General features: G+C 40.0%; 2 protein-coding genes across 4 annotated transcripts in view; one reads left to right on the top strand and one right to left on the bottom strand.

Annotated features, from left to right (window-relative positions):
- The window catches only part of pcnx4 (pecanex 4), a 22,248-nt gene extending 13,625 nt beyond the window's left edge, over nt 1–8,623 (top strand). For all 3 annotated transcript variants that reach the window (XM_047344904.1, XM_047344902.1, XM_047344903.1), the window contains 5 exons: nt 596–956; nt 2,222–2,325; nt 5,315–6,408; nt 6,504–6,690; nt 7,750–8,623. In XM_047344904.1, the coding sequence (XP_047200860.1) occupies nt 596–956; nt 2,222–2,325; nt 5,315–6,408; nt 6,504–6,690; nt 7,750–8,001 (1,998 nt within the window). In that variant the 3' untranslated portion in view covers nt 8,002–8,623. The remainder of the gene's footprint in view (nt 1–595; nt 957–2,221; nt 2,326–5,314; nt 6,409–6,503; nt 6,691–7,749) is intronic.
- Nucleotides 8,310–15,605, bottom strand: dhrs7 (dehydrogenase/reductase (SDR family) member 7). The gene is made up of 7 exons (XM_047344905.1): nt 15,383–15,605; nt 12,689–12,841; nt 12,472–12,578; nt 10,968–11,207; nt 10,744–10,866; nt 10,443–10,658; nt 8,310–8,899 (listed from the first exon to the last, which is right to left on the bottom strand). Exons 1-7 carry the CDS (start codon nt 15,510–15,512, stop codon nt 8,858–8,860), a joined length of 1,011 nt encoding a protein of 336 aa, XP_047200861.1. The 5' UTR covers nt 15,513–15,605; the 3' UTR covers nt 8,310–8,857.

The raw sequence follows: 15,605 nt of genomic DNA, 5'->3' as shown, positions 1-15,605 counted from the left end.
TTTTAAAGGAGATTTCAGTTTTTTTCACCTTCCTTTAAATCTTACTGTGTGAGGTGGCAAGATGAACTTGGGTCCTCGTTCAGCCTAGTGATCAGTGGCTAAAAAAAAATGAGCCATTGTGTCACATTAAATATATACCCCAGGGAAACAAAGACATTGATTACTAATGAATAATTCCTAGAAACTCTGATAAAGTTAGATTATGTTTATTTTAAAGGGATTGTTGTGCTACTGGTGAATTTGTTAACAATTATTTCTCACTTTTGGATTTCATTTCCTATTGAGCAAATGTATTTAAACAAGTGGTTGGATTTTTCTAAATGTTTCAGAGTGAGATTATGCTGCCGCAGTAACAAATTATTATATTGCAATGCTTTTTACACATCTTCACCAGGTTTAACAGATGCATCTGTATCTGTGTGTCCATCCCATAACTCATCATTTTAAAGGCTGTATGTATGTACTGTATAAAACATTTTATAAAAAGTATTAAAAAAGAAAATTTCTTAATAAAAACTATGCTCCCCTATTTAATAGACATGAGTTGATGAGACTTTCTGCTGGTTCAGACCTGATTGTGTTCATCTGAATCCAGGTGGGCCTCCTGATGGACAGATTGAGTCAGTTCCTGGCCAAACTGAAGTTTACCCTCACTGTCCTGGTGACCTCCTGGACGGAGAAGAAACAGCGTCGTCAGTCAGCTGGAACTCTCCTGGCTCTCAACGCGTCCCTGTGGCCACTGGTGCTGGCAGTGGTGATGCTCTCTGCCCTGCTCTCTGCCCCTCTGCTACCCCTTTTCACTCTGCCTATCTTCCTCGTGGGATTTCCCAGACCTCAGCGCAGTTGGCCCGGCCCAGTGGGCACTGCCTGTCCCTGTCCAGACTCTGTCTTCTACCAGCAGATGAGTGGAAGTTTGGCCTCTGCTCTAAGGACGGCCTTTGCAAGTGGTTCTCTCGGTTAGTGGGTTGTGCATGCCCTCTTTACTGAATTTAGAATTATATTCTTTGTATGCTATTTGCATATTTATGTATCTGCTATTTGCACTAGAATGCTAAATGTATAATTCAAAAATGTAGCAACCCAAAACTGATGGCACTGGCATGAATGTACATTTCTTTATGGTGTTTACCTTCCACTGCAGTACAAAAAGCAACTCACACAGAGCTCAGGAAATCATTTATTAGATAGTTCTTATATATTTTGACTTTTTCTATAATTGCAAGGACCTAACAGTTCTGTGGAATAAGTGGGGGACTTTATATAAAGGAGTAAGCACTGAAGCATCCCCTCATGTTGGTTAAATAGCTAAAGAAACTCTGATGTGAGCAGCCTTTTTGAAGTACTGGGCGTAATTCGGGCTTACATCATCGCTTTGAGTTTCCTGTGAAGTGACCCAAAAAAAACGCTCTGATCTGTATTCATTACATCTGAATGTTTCCGCAACATTAACTGCATAATACTCCGAGACTGAGCCACACTGCTGCTGGGATATACTCCGTGCAAAACCAGAAAGGGCAAAATGGGAAAAAATATTGGTATTTTAGGAGTCATTCAAAACTGATCAGAAATGTCTCACTGTTTAGCATCAGCATTAAAGTTGTGGTGGTGATGTATTATTTACAATGGAGACTTGTTATGTTGCTCACAGATAAATGATGGCAGTTTGTACTGTTCCTTTTCTTTGCTCACACTGGGGGCTATGGAGCAGTGAGCAGGAAAGGAATCTGCTCAGTCTGTCGCTTCCCATCATGATGTAGCGGCTGGAACTATTCTGAGATGTCATTATGGGACTCAACATTATCCCTGAGCCACGCAGTCACTAGTCATAGTAAAGCAAAAGCTTCCTTAACCTTGCTGCACTGCTGTGGGTCTGTGGTAAAATAAATGTCTGTCTTCTGTCTGCAGAAATCAAAGTCCTGCAAGGTCTTACAAAAGACTGAAGCTAAAGACCAGAGTAGTTGTAATGTTTAGATCTTCTGTGAAACCAGCCAACTAAACTGTAATAGTGACTCGTGTTTACTGATGTGATTATATACTTCATAATGTAGCCATGTTTTCCTTGTAGTCCACAGAGGGACAGCTGATGAAAAATAAAATACATGTGTTTCTATTAGGTTCAATGCATGCTATGTGTTCCTCCCTTTCTTGACCTCAGATTATATGTCTCCCCTCCTGATGTGCTCAAAGCACTGAGAACTTGTGGTCTGCTCTCCATTTCTAGGTTCTGTAGCCCCAGGTTCTCATTTTCTGGGACGTTTCCAGGACCGTATGGTTTGGATAATGATACTGGAGAGAGGATATGGCTACTGTACAGTTAATATTAAGGTACTGCATATTTTTCTGCTTTTAAGGGTCATTGTCAATTTGCTTTGTGAGCTGAATTTAACTCATATTATATATAACCAGGACTGAATTGTAACTAATTTGAAAACTTTCTTTATAATTGGATTGACTTGACTGTATATATTCATGTGAAAAAATAAGGATACCCCAATAAATTCTCATTTCCTTGAAAGCAAATGTTCCCATATCGATGTCTACTCTTTTTTTCATTTCTGGAAAAGAAAGTAATGTCATTACATGTAAACACCAAAAAAATAAACTTTGCTTTACTCATTAAAAATATATATCAACAAACATCTAAATATTGGAACATGTTAGGACACCCTAGCCCCTAAAGGCTAGTCTTTAGTGAGATGCTTCTTGTAGTCAGCTACCAGTCTCTCACATCGGTCTGAGGAAAGTTTGCTCCATACGTCACTTTCAGCAGTGAGATGTTTGAGGGATTTCTTGCATGATTCGGTTTGTCTCCAACATGTCCTCTGATGTTCTGGTATCCACATATTTCAATTTTAGACTCGTCTCTCCAAAGAACATTATTCCAAAATTCCTGGTCTTTGCATAAGTTCTTTCTTGTGAACATAAGATTTTTTTGTTTTTAGAGATGGCAGTCTTTTTTCTTGCATGTCTCCCATGAAAGCTTACCTTGTGCAGTCTCTTTAACATCATGCACTTTCACATCAACAGTAGTGAGTAGTGAGAGAGTAGTGGTCCCTTGATGACATTTTATGGTTTTTGGAGACTTCCTTTAGCATCTTTCGGGTCTGCTTTTACGGTTAACAATTTTCCATACTGTGGTGTTTTTCAAACCTCTTTAAATCCCTCACCAGACTCATTAGTCTCTATCTACAGCCTTGTTTCTCATGGTCTCAGCCCAAAACATAACAGTCTGGAACACACCAAATTAAATCTCTATGGTTAAGGCATATTGTGTCACTTCCTGTTGCACTCGGTGGATTGTTTGGTGTGTCAGGGTCTCTCAATTTTATCTGAATTATCTTTATTGTGACATCTATGACTTATTTTAACACATAGGCTCGTTGAAACACATATTTTCTGTTGTTAAAAACTAATCTATGGAGGAAACCATGAAAATCTTGAATCATGAAGAATAAACAACTAAAACTGAAAAGAAAAATAAAAACAATTAAATGTGGGTTATTGAACATAAGATCTCTCTCTACAAAGACTTTGTTAGTTAATGGTAAATGGCCTGTTCTTGTATAGTTCTTTATCAAGTCCCCAGAGACCACAAAGCGCTTCACACTACATTCAGTCATCCACCTATTCATGCACACATTCACACAATGTCTTGATTTGTTTTGTCCCATAAAAACTTGGATGACTTTAAATGTTTTGCTTCTAAATTCAGACAAGACAGAAGTTTTCGTCTTTGGACCGGAGTCTTTAAAAAAGAAACCGGTTAGTCGATCAGTTAATCTGAATGGCATTAAATTGGCCTCCGGTAAAAAAAGTTAAAAACCTTGATATTATTTTTGACAAGGACTTGTCATTTAAATCCGATATTGAACAGGTTTCTAGGATTGTCTTCTTTCACCTCTGGAATATTGCCAAAATGAGAAAAAGTTTGTCCAGGAGTGACGCTGAAAAACTAGTCCATGCATTTGTTACTTCAAGGCTGGACTATTGTAATTCGTTACTATCAGGATGTCCACAAAATGCAGTTAAAAGCCTTCAGCTGATTCAAAATGATGCATCAAGAGTTCTGATGAAAATTTAAAAAAGAGAGATCATATTTCATATTTTACCTTCCCTTCATTGGCTCCCTGTTAAATCCAGAATAGAATTTAAAGGTCTCTTTCTCACATATAATCCCGTAATAATCAAGCTCCATCATACATAATTCCATTTGTTCCTAATATAGCACTGCAGATTTACAGCTGAGCTACTTCTGCTAACAACTTCATGTTCTCCTTCTACAGATAATAAACCTGACCCTGCTCTTTAGTGTTTAACCCTGTTTCTCTCCTAGATGTGGCTATTGGCTCTGTTTTTACTATGGCTAACTATATGTGCTCTCTTTCATACTCTAGACTTGAAAATTGGCTCATAGCTGTGTTTTTTCCTAGATGAAGCCACTGAAGGAGCCACTACTGCCTTTAAAGTTTTACTTTTCTTTTACATAGAAAGTACTCCTGGGTTTCTTGTGTCTGCTCTGTTTTCTGAAACACCCAGTTGGTCGTAGCAGATGGCTGCTCACACTGAGCCTGGTTCTGCAGGAGGCTTCTTCTTGTTAAAGGGGAGTTTTCCTCTCCACTGTTGCTACATGCTTGATATGAGAGGATTGCTGCAAAGTCGATGACACTGTCTCTACATGCTCATCCAGGAGGAGTGACTGCTACAAGTCACTGACTCGGCCCAATCTGCTAGGTTTCCTTAGAAAACATTTTAAGCAATTTGAATAATAAACTGAACTTGACTGCATTGTTTGATAACTAGGATCAATTAGAATGTATGTACCTGTATGGTTCAATTGAACTTTGACTTTGGAAATTGCCTTGAGATGATGTGTTGCACATTGGCGCTATATAAATAAAACTGAATTTAATTAAGGTTTGAACAGTCTTTCAGAATGTAGAGTAATGATTTTCTGAACATTGTAATTTTGGCCATTTTAATGTGGGGTATCTTAATTTATTCCTCACAAGAAATACAATTCTTTTATTTAAATTTTATAGAAACCCTTTCAAATCTCTTTTTTTCAGTTTTTGTTTATATTTCTTTCTCAGTGTTGTTAAAGTTGATATTAAATATCCATGTGTTATAAAAACACACAGGCTGTAATAGGGTGTCCTAATTTCTTCACTTGACTGTATTCCAGTAGATGTAATAGATCTGGTTGTATTATAAAGTGCACTGAGATGAGATCTGTTGTGTATTTGTCCTTTTTAAATGCATTGAATTGAATTCAAGTGGAAGACACTACATTATAAGGTGTTTTGCTTTGTTACAGGGCTTAGAGCTGCAGGAGACATCCTGCCACACAGTGGAGGCCCGTAGGGTGGATGAGGTATTTGAGGCTGCTTTTGAGCGCCCTGAGCGGCTTGGCTTCACCCAGGGCTTTAACCTGCACTGGGGTAATGCCCTCACTCCCTGTGCTGCACTTGCGGTTCGAGTGTACTCTGATGCCAGAAATGTGCTCTCTGGCATCATCGACTCCCATGACAACCTGAGGAAACTTCAGGAGGACTTTATGAAAGCACTGATCTGGTTGCTCCTCAGGTATTGTGTGCAGAGGCATAAAGGATTGCTGTGGAGCAGTGAGGTTGGGTCAGGCATTGGAGGCATGAAATCCCAGTCCTCCCAGTTAGCCCAGACTACTTGTAACCAGCTGTCTGAGGCTGTTGTGGTAGAGTCCAACATGTCTTCTCTCAGGTTCAGACAGGACAGTTCTAGTTTGACGTCTTTTGGAGACTGGTCAGATGAGGATGACCTATTTGGACCTCAACCAGCCAGACGGACCGTGGCGTTAGTTACTGCAGAGGCCCAACCTGGACACTCAGCGCTGCAGATCGGGGCCTCCCTGCCAGGCTCTGTAGAAATGGACAGTCTTTTTGAAAACATGGCGCTCTCTGCCCTGCAACCACTGCAGCCTCTGGGACTCGGCATTGGGATGCCAGCTGTGGACAAAGGCCGAAACCCAGAGGTCCTCAGAGAAAGTCCTCATCTGAACTTCAGCTGTCCAGAGTCTGAGGTTTTCAACCTACCTCTAGGGTGGAAGACAGCACCATTACTCCCGTCTCGCTTGCTGTTGCTCAGGCCTTTGTTCCCGGAAGAATGGTTTCGGTTCAGCTTGGGGCGTTTTGGGCTCGCTGTGCAGGGGGAGACCTCGGAAGACATGACCAAAGGTCTGAAGGAGGATGAGGTCTTAAAGGAGCTACATGTGAAGATCGCTCTTTCCTGTCTCATCTCTGTGGGAGCCGAGTCTGCTTTCACCAGTCCGAGTTACATCTACAGGCTCTACTGTGGAGATGTGCCGTGGACAGAGGGACTGGACTGGCTGTCTTCAAGCAAAGAACTTTACCAGCTCACACTTCAGGCTTTCAGGTAAAACTGCTGTTTGGGATCTCCAGATTTCTATTTGGTTTTAGTGGGACCACAGCCCCTATTAGAGATCTGCCTCTGTTTTTCTTTTCCCACAGGTTCAGTTTCAAGCTGCTATTTGACCAAGCGAGCCTGGGGCCCATGGAGTCCCCCGAGGAGTTGTTCAGCACTTTAGAGGAATATGAAAGGGACTGGTACATTGGCCTGGTGACGGAAAAAGGCTGGCATGACAGTGTCCTTCAGGAGAAGCCCTTCCTGTTCTCTCTGGGACATGACCTCACTATGGTAGCTAAATAATCTGTGCTAAGGCATTTTAAGCGTATACAGGTGGATCTCAATAAATTAGAAAATCTTTAAAAACTTTTTGTCAGTAATTCAACAGGTGAAACATGTATGCTATTTAGATTTAATACACACGTGTGTTTCAAGCATCAATTTCTGCTCATTTTTATGCCACAAGGACAGTAAACTGCAAAAGATCATTGCTGGAGAATCTGGCTCTACAAAGAGTGCTGTATTTAAGTACATTGATGGAAAGTTGAGTGGAAGGAAAAAGTTGCAAATGCTACCAGGTTAACTGTATCGCTAGAGGATTGTGCAGAAAAGTCTAATCAAGAGTTTGGGGGAGAGTGAAAGTGGACTACAACTGGAGTCAGAGTTTTAAGAGCTAAACCTCAACCAGAGACAATGTTAGAAGATTCTTGCCCTTGCTAAAGAGAAAGGGCTGTTGCTCATTGGTCCAATATTCTCTTTTTAGAAGAAAGTATAATTAGCATTTCATTTGGAAGGTAAGGTCCCAAAGCCTACAGGTATAGTAGTGAGACACAACATTTAATGTTGCCTCAGATCCAGTGTGAAATTTCCAGTGTGTGAGGATTAGAGGAGCCAGCTCATCTGCTGGTGTTGGTTCACTGTGTTTTTATAGTCCAAAGTCAGAGCCATCCATCACGAAAGTTTAGAGTCCTTCTGCTGACCAAGTCTGTGTGCAACTTATACCGACTTGCTGCAGCGACCCCCCAACACAGGAACAGCCTGTGGAGGAGGAAAGAAAATGTCTAACTGAATTTCAGCTTTTTTTTTTAGCTATAACCCAAGATAATCAAAATAAACCAAAATAAATTCTTAAAATATATCACTCTATGGAGTAAATCTGAGTTGTACTCTTTAAATTGAATGACTGAAATAAATCAACTTTTTGATGATATTCCAATTTATTTAGGTGTGCCTCTGCTTCTGATAGCTTCTCTGCTGTAACTTGTTCAAGGGAGTAAAATTACTCGATTTCAATGTGATTTTATGTTTACTGTGGTTTAGTTTTCAGAGAAACCGTGTTTCTTTCCACAGGGTACCTACACAGGGCGGGTACTGTCCCTACAGGAGCAGTTGGTGCAAGTAGGCCGTCTGAATGGAGAGGGCGTTCGGGGCCAGTGGGCAAACCTTTCTTGGGAACTCCTGTATGCCACTAACGACGATGAGGAGCGGTACAGCATCCAGGCTCACCCATTTATGCTTCGAAACTTAACTGTTCAGGCCGCCGATCCCCCGCTGGGATACCCCATTTACTCCTCTGCCCCCCTTCACTTCCCCTGCCTCTGACCAGGGGTCCTTTCATCCATTTTGCAGAAGGAAACTACAGTTGGTCAAAAGACCTGTTTGTTCTTGCTGACTCAGAGGTTGTGCGTTTGTACAAATATTCTCTTTCTCACATTAACTGGGAATCTTGGTGCTTGACTTCTTCCATTGCAGAAGCGTTAATCATTTTCTACATTTCAAACAGAAAATTCCAAAAACAGGAACATTGATGCCAAAATCAGAGTCAAGCAGATAATGGGGTTAAAAGCAAGCACATGTTCTGATTAATATTTGAATTTAAAAGAAAAACTACAAGAAACCATTTCCTTTTCAGGAAGAACATTGGTTTTATTGTACTTTTTAGGTTTCCACATTTTTCTGATTTCATCTCCGTGTCACCAGAGAAAGGGACGATAATTTGAATGTTGTGTTCAGGATATCAAGGATGTGCCTTGGGAATATCTTGCTCTTTTATGTCAGTTCTATTGTTTTTGTTTACAATTCAATTTGTTTACAGGAGTTCAAAGGAATGTGTCAATAGATTTCTGTACACATTGTAAATTTTAATATGTGTAAATGTACATACTTGAAATAAAATGTTGGCAAAATATTGTTTTTAAACAAATTAAAGAATTAAAGAAAATTAGCCCAACCAGTTTTTTTATGCATGTGAAAGGTCAGTACAAGTGCATCATCATTCCTGGATAGTCTTCAGGCTAAGTTAAAAATGTCATCAAAAAGAGACTTATTACATCTGGAATGGAAGGAGCACAGAGCTTTCAAAAGAGCTATCCTTCACCCTTAAATCTTTTCTGGTCGAAGGTAGAGAACAGCCAGCGTCAGGAACGCAGCGAAGTCTTTCCCCTTCAGGACGAATCTTTCAGGAGGTCTTTGGTTTAGTGAAGTATGCAGAGTCTGCATCCTGCAACAGAAAGGGCCGCCGTCAGCTCTGATTTGGTACAACAGTAAACAAAATCAGAACGGTTCTTACTCAAGGATGAAAACTGAATGAGAGATTTTAAAGTTTTCAGTAATTGTTCGGTGACCACAAGCTTGACCCTGACATTGCTTTAACTACACAGGCTTCAATGTTGAAAAATATTCCTTGATTGGAAATGGTTTTTCCTTATGCCTCAAACTCTTGTGAAGCTGGTTGGAGCATGACCTTTCTACATGGACCACAGCTGAGGGTGTCCAGCAGAAGCCACAGCGGTCATTCATTGAGCTCTGTGTGCAAAGCTCACTGTCATGCTCTTCTTCTTGCTGCAGCGTTATTAAAACTAAAGCAAGGTCAGTTGGAGCTGAGCACTGCAGTTATTAAGAGACATTTCTGCACATCGTCTGACATTCTTCTTTATTCAAGAACTCAGAATATTCACAGATAAATTACACAAGCCTGTGGTCACCGCTAACATATCAAATATTTATTAAAGATTAAGTCAATTTCTAAGCTTAACTTGGCATTAACAGCTACAGTGCCTTGCAAAAGTACTCCTACCTTTTGAATTTAGGCAAAAACGTGGAAAAAGGCGCTCTGGTTAGAGATGAGGCCAAAATTTTACGTTTGACCTGCATGTAAAGCTATGCGTGGAAAGAAAATCACCCTGGAGACACCATTCATGTTGAAAATGGTGGTGGCAGATGTTTTTCTTGAGCAGCGAAGCTGATCAGAGTTGATTGGACGGGGCTAAATACAGGAAGAAACCTGCAGAAAACATGAGGCTGGATTGGAGGTTCCAGCAGGACAACAGCCCTATGAATTGATGCATTGGCTTTATTTAGAAAAAGTGCATCCATTATTTTAATGGATGCACATAATTCCATAATGTCAAACATGTCTGAAACCAAATAGGATAAAACAAAGGCATATTTTATCCAATTTCTTCGCATCAGTTGATTTAAGTACCGTAAATCACTCTTAACACACCTTATATGTACAAGACACATTCATACACAAAAGACCCTCAGAGGGAAACCATGGTTTCCTAAATTAAATTGAAATTCTGTGGTAAAACTTCAAAATTGATGTTGATAAGGTTAATCTTAAGGTTAATCTTATTTCTATATTATTATGTTCTCATTTATGCGACTGTTTTGGGGAGGAACCCAGCGCGATCGAGCCGGTAGTGTTTTATTAATTCACTGTTATTCATTGTAGGAGAATATCTCTCAGTCTTTCTCCCATCTTGCCTGCTTAAGGACCCCCTACGCTCACAAAAAGTCTTCCTCACTATATTTCCTCATGTTAGGAGCTCTCACCTAAGATGCTTCGTGAATAACTTTTATCTTACTGAGAGAAAATCTTAGAATTCGAGGAATTCTAAGATTTTTTGTTAGAATGACGTCACTAGGAGCTACTGTTAGTCTTAGGATTCTTTGAATGTGAATATGGGTCCTGCAGCCCAGGGGTGACCACTTTTGCAAGGCACTGTGTTTTGCCTCTCTGACTTTACAAACAAACATACCAGACCAGCTTTGAAATTCTGCACTCTTTTTCTGCCCAACTTGTTGGTCATGGCCCAGGCGACCGTGGGTGCGTACTGCCAGGCGTAGTAAAACAGGAGGAAGGGCTGCTGGGCAATCCACATTTCCTTTACACCGTTTGCAATTCCCACCAGCATTAAACGCACACAGCGACATGTCGGCATCTTGTGTTCCTGGCTGCCAACTGTGTCTACAGGCTTAGGAAGAAAACTGTTACTGAAAACAGAAATAGCTATCACGCCACACAGGTTGAGACATACAAGAGCAAATAAAATGCGTTACCTTGTTTAGTTCTTCAGTGAAGGCATTGTTGACGATCTCTGACTGCACCGGCCCTGGACACACCATGCTGATGAGTATATTTGGAAAGTCTGTCAGCTCAGTTCGAAGGGAATTAAAGAAACCCTGCAGACAATAATCCACAAAACATGCTCTAATAACACTGCCAATTATCATTTACATTTGCAACTTATGGAAAATGTGAAACGGGATTAAAATCCCTTCACCTGTAGAGCATGCTTGCTGGCAGAGTATCCTGTTGCCAGGGGCGCCCCAGCCAGGCCGACCACGCTGCTGACAGTCACGATACTCCCTCCGCCTTTCTGCGTCATATGAGGCAGCACCTGCTTGGTTAAAGAGACCGTGCCAAGGAAGTTGAGCTCCATCAAGGCCTGGTACACCTCAACATGGGTCTCCAAACACAGAGAGCGTTGGCTTCGGCCCCCATTGTTAATTAGGATGTCAATCTAAGGGTGAAAATGGAAAATATCAAAGTTTGAAATCTAATTTTCTAAAACATACACAGTCATCCACCTTGTCCTCATTATGTCTACATTAAAACATCCACATAAACTGCTTTAAAGTGAAGTGTAAACTGTTAATGCAGAAATTTCAGAACACTGTTTCTTGGTTTCACATCTATCTTTCAACAGATCTCACTACGTACAGACAAGTCGGTTTCATTGCTTATCATCTTGAAGGGGGTTCCTAAAGGGTTAGTCCTTGGACCGCTGCTTTTATCATCTACATTAATGATCTTGCTCAAAATGTCTCCAATATTAATGTTCGCCTCTATGCTGATGATATGGTCTATTTTTCTACACCACTCAAGAAGTGGAACTTACTAAGCTTCCAAGTACTGTTCGAAAGTCACTGATTTGAAATTTGTTTTTAAATTCAAACTCAGGTTATTTTCAAATTCGAGAAAGAAGTCATTTAACTGCAGACCTCTTCCAACCTTGCTTGGTTCAGGGATTGACCTTGTTGCCACACAGAACAAATTTCTTGGTATTCTTGGTATTTATTTCTGGGGACTCCTCTGGAACCTCTGGAGATCATTGTGGAAAGACGGATTCTTCATAAATGAAGAACATTATGGAGAACCCTGAGGATCCTCTTCATGAGACTGTCCTAGAACAACAGAGTGTCTTCAGTCAGAGGCTTCTTCAGATCTGCTGTAAGACGGAGCGCTACAGGAGATCCTTCCTGCCCACAGCCATCAACATCTACAACGGCTCTTTGAGGAAACCTTCATAATTTGGGATTAATAAAGTATTTTTGAATTGAATTGAATTAAAGCACGGATGTGTATATCAAGCAAAAGACCGTTGGATGTTACAATCTTCACCTTCAGAACCTCTACCTTCTCACGGTCCTGAGGGTCCAGACTGAACTGGGGAAGAGGTCTTTTTAAAATGCTCCTCCAACTAGAACCACTTGCAGAATATCATGTCTCCAGAAACTGAGCTTTTAGAACACTTTTTCAAGCAGTTTTTAAAGGATTGAGAATAAGTGAATCATGTTGTACGCTTTTAAAACCTTTGCTTACTTTTTATTACATGCTTTGATGTTTGAAACCGTCTAAAACCGTTTCTTTTCTGCTGCCTTAGCCCTCTTGTAAAAGAGTCTTATTTACAACCAGTGTTTCTTGGTTAAAAAAGGTGAAATTAAATGAATATACAAATTGGAATAATTTTGCTCCATTAGATACAGGAAATAGGATGACCTTACATGCCCAAAGTATTCAATCACAATTTTTGATTTTTCCTCATGTGACTTCCTGTCCAACAAATCAAGAGGAAGAACAAGAACGTCTTCATCTTTGAGGCTGGAGTTCTCTTAAAGAAGACATAAAACAAACTCATGTTATTCAATTGTTGTTACACTGGAGAGTTTAAAGTAAAGTGTTTGACGTTTAAGACAGTTCTTTGAAAATCAAATAACTCACCCAAACACTGACGTTTAACTCGGTCCAGTAGGTCCTTACGGCGAGCAGACAGGATGAGACGTGACCCGCACCTCGCCAGCTGATAGGCCAGCTCCTCTCCAATCCCACTGGACGCTCCAGTGACCCAGACCACCAGCCCTTTAAGCTTGGTTTCTGGGTAAAACAAATTACACCTTCTAAAATAATTCACAATTATCTTAATTCAGAACTTTGACCTATTAAATATAACACTTTAATTTATGCACAATTAAATTTAAATTAATGACCAAATTCCAAAATAAATTCAATAGAACTTTTCTGAATTTTTGGCCCCTTAGATGCCAGTTATAGGGATTAGTCTTTTGTGTTTTTTCTTTTAGAAATAACAATTTTTTTCCATCCCATCGATGAAAATTGGATTTTTTTTGTGTTATCTGAACTTGAGTGTCAAAAATTTCTAATCAATTGCTATTTTTTGTGAAAAGTTACCAAAAAGTTGTGTTTTCTTACCATCCCACATTTACCCGTAATAATAATGTATTCGTCTTATTTGTGTTGCTGGATCATGGTTGTGTAAAACACCCTGATCTAAATGCCTGTTGGAACGGAGTCATATATATAAAACCTTCTAACTGATTGTGAAGGGACAGCAACGACTAATAATTGAACAAGGAGGTTGATAGTTGAGATGGCATTAGTGACTGTACAGTTGGAAAAACAACTGATTTTGGTTATCGCTGGCTGTCCCTCTGGGTCACGGAGGAGAGAAACCATCCGGAGCCAGCCTCTGAGGTGGTATGCATTCATGTGCATCATTTATGGATCAACTTAGTCTGACACAAATAAGTTCTTTCCTTGTCAGCTTCCTACTAATTAAGCAACATTAAAACAGCTGTGCTTCTTAGAAAAATGCTGGAAGTTAAGAAAAGCTGAAAATGATGAAATATGATGGTAAATATCTCCATTTCTACTGCTGGTATACGTATGTGGCAGATGTGTTTGAATGCTAGTGGAGTTTCTGAAGGATCATTCTGCCATGCATGCTGAATGATTCACTTTACCAGTAGGTAAATCGTTAATGTTTCTACAATCATACATGTTGTGCCTGCTATAACATATATGAGTCTGCTGGTTTGCAGATATACTTGTGTGTGTTGTCCAGGGCTGGCCCAAAATATAAGTGTGGTTTGTGCCTGCTTAGCACCCCCTGTATATCTGTTGGCCCTCAAGGGACAGACTGGCTACTGAAAACACTCATAGCTATGTTAACATTCACAGTTTAATGAAACACATTTTATCATTTCTGATAGGAAAACAATTCAGGCTCACTTTTTTGGAAACGCATTAGTGAGTAACAGCCTTTGCTCTGCAGTTGTTTGCAAATACAACATTAGGCTTGACACCTCCTACCCCAAACGAAACAAAAAAGTTATTATCTTTATTATTTTTGTATTCCATTTTATAATGTAAAATAGTGAATTTCTTCAGCTAAATCACTTGTTGCTAATTGGGCTTAACATTCTGAAAAAAAGTCACTTTTCTCCTAAACTTAAGTAAATTATTAGCTAGAAATTGCTTGCATTCATCATTTACTTATAGATTAAACAGGAAATAAAAGGACTGATTGTCCAGTGTGATCAATTTAACTCTTCTGAGCTCAGGAAAGCTTTATAAACGCTGGGAAAACAACACAAACAATTTAAATAAAATGTTTAAAATGAACACTCAAGCCCAGATTCTATGTATTAATCATGTGAAGAGACTGGTGTAATGTTAATTCTACTTAGGGCCTCAGAAACTGGTGTTGTCTGACAAAGAGACTAACAGATGAATAATCTTGTTTATTTAGGAATGTTTTTGTGCTTCACTCTCAACTGCAGATGCTACACATGTTTGAAGAGCAGGATGCTGCGAACACAACAAATCATTACACCAGGGGCATCCAAAGCGTGGCCCTTGGAATAATTTTGTGTGGCCCCCGACCGCAGTTGAAGAATGCTATACACCTTTTTAGGATAAGATTTTCAAAGCCAAATTTATATCTTCCTAAAAGAAAAATGTTAGGTCCAACACAAACAGTTTTTCTTTTATTAGCCTTGTTTTTTGCTTTCATTTTAATATCATAGTAATTGTGACAGGGGTCTCCAGCTCCAGTCCTTGAACCTGCAACATTTAGATGCATCCCTGCTCTTTCACACCTGAATCAAGTAGCTGAATGAGCTCCTCAGCATGTCCTCAAATTCTACAGAAATCTGCCAATAAGCCACTCATTTGACCCAGAGAAATACAAAGAAAGTAGTCGTTTTTTTGTTGCTCGTAATAGTTTTCAAGACCACCAGAAAAAGAAGCATTTAACCCAAAAGGTTAGGAACCTTTACACCTTTCTTTTAGGGCAAACGTCTGAGACCCATGTTGATGTTATTTGCCTTTTAAATTGTATTAAAATATTGCATGGTAAATGTATTGCCAAGCAAAGAAAAAGAAAATTCAAAGGACAGATAGAATTGGAAAAATAAAAGATTAACTGCGGCTTACACAATAGCATGGTGATTGCAACACAATCCTGCTGCCAAGCCCTCACTATTTATCCATCTTTATCTTTAAAAGCTCAGAAACAATAGTGCCAGCCTAAAGCAGCATGCACACTGTCCCACACTGTATCACCCTGGTGCTGTCCATCCACAGCTCCCACTGGCCCCAGTGACCTGACCTCACCTGGCCTGTGTCCTGTTAGGCTGGCCCGCAGCAGAGTGAAGTCTGCGTCCGCGAAGATAAAACACACGACGTGGACGAGCAAACACAGAGGAATAAAACACCACAGGAGAGAGCAAATGCACCAATCCATCTGTGACAAAAGCACGAGTTTAACACCCAGAACACTAAAACTGTTGGGAAGGAAGCTTCAGAGCGGAGAAAGGCTAACGACGTCACTTCCTTT

This window comes from Girardinichthys multiradiatus, chromosome 19 (assembly GCF_021462225.1).
Source record: "Girardinichthys multiradiatus isolate DD_20200921_A chromosome 19, DD_fGirMul_XY1, whole genome shotgun sequence".
Lineage (NCBI taxonomy): Eukaryota > Metazoa > Chordata > Actinopteri > Cyprinodontiformes > Goodeidae > Girardinichthys > Girardinichthys multiradiatus.
This window is presented reverse-complemented; position numbering and strand designations above follow the sequence as displayed.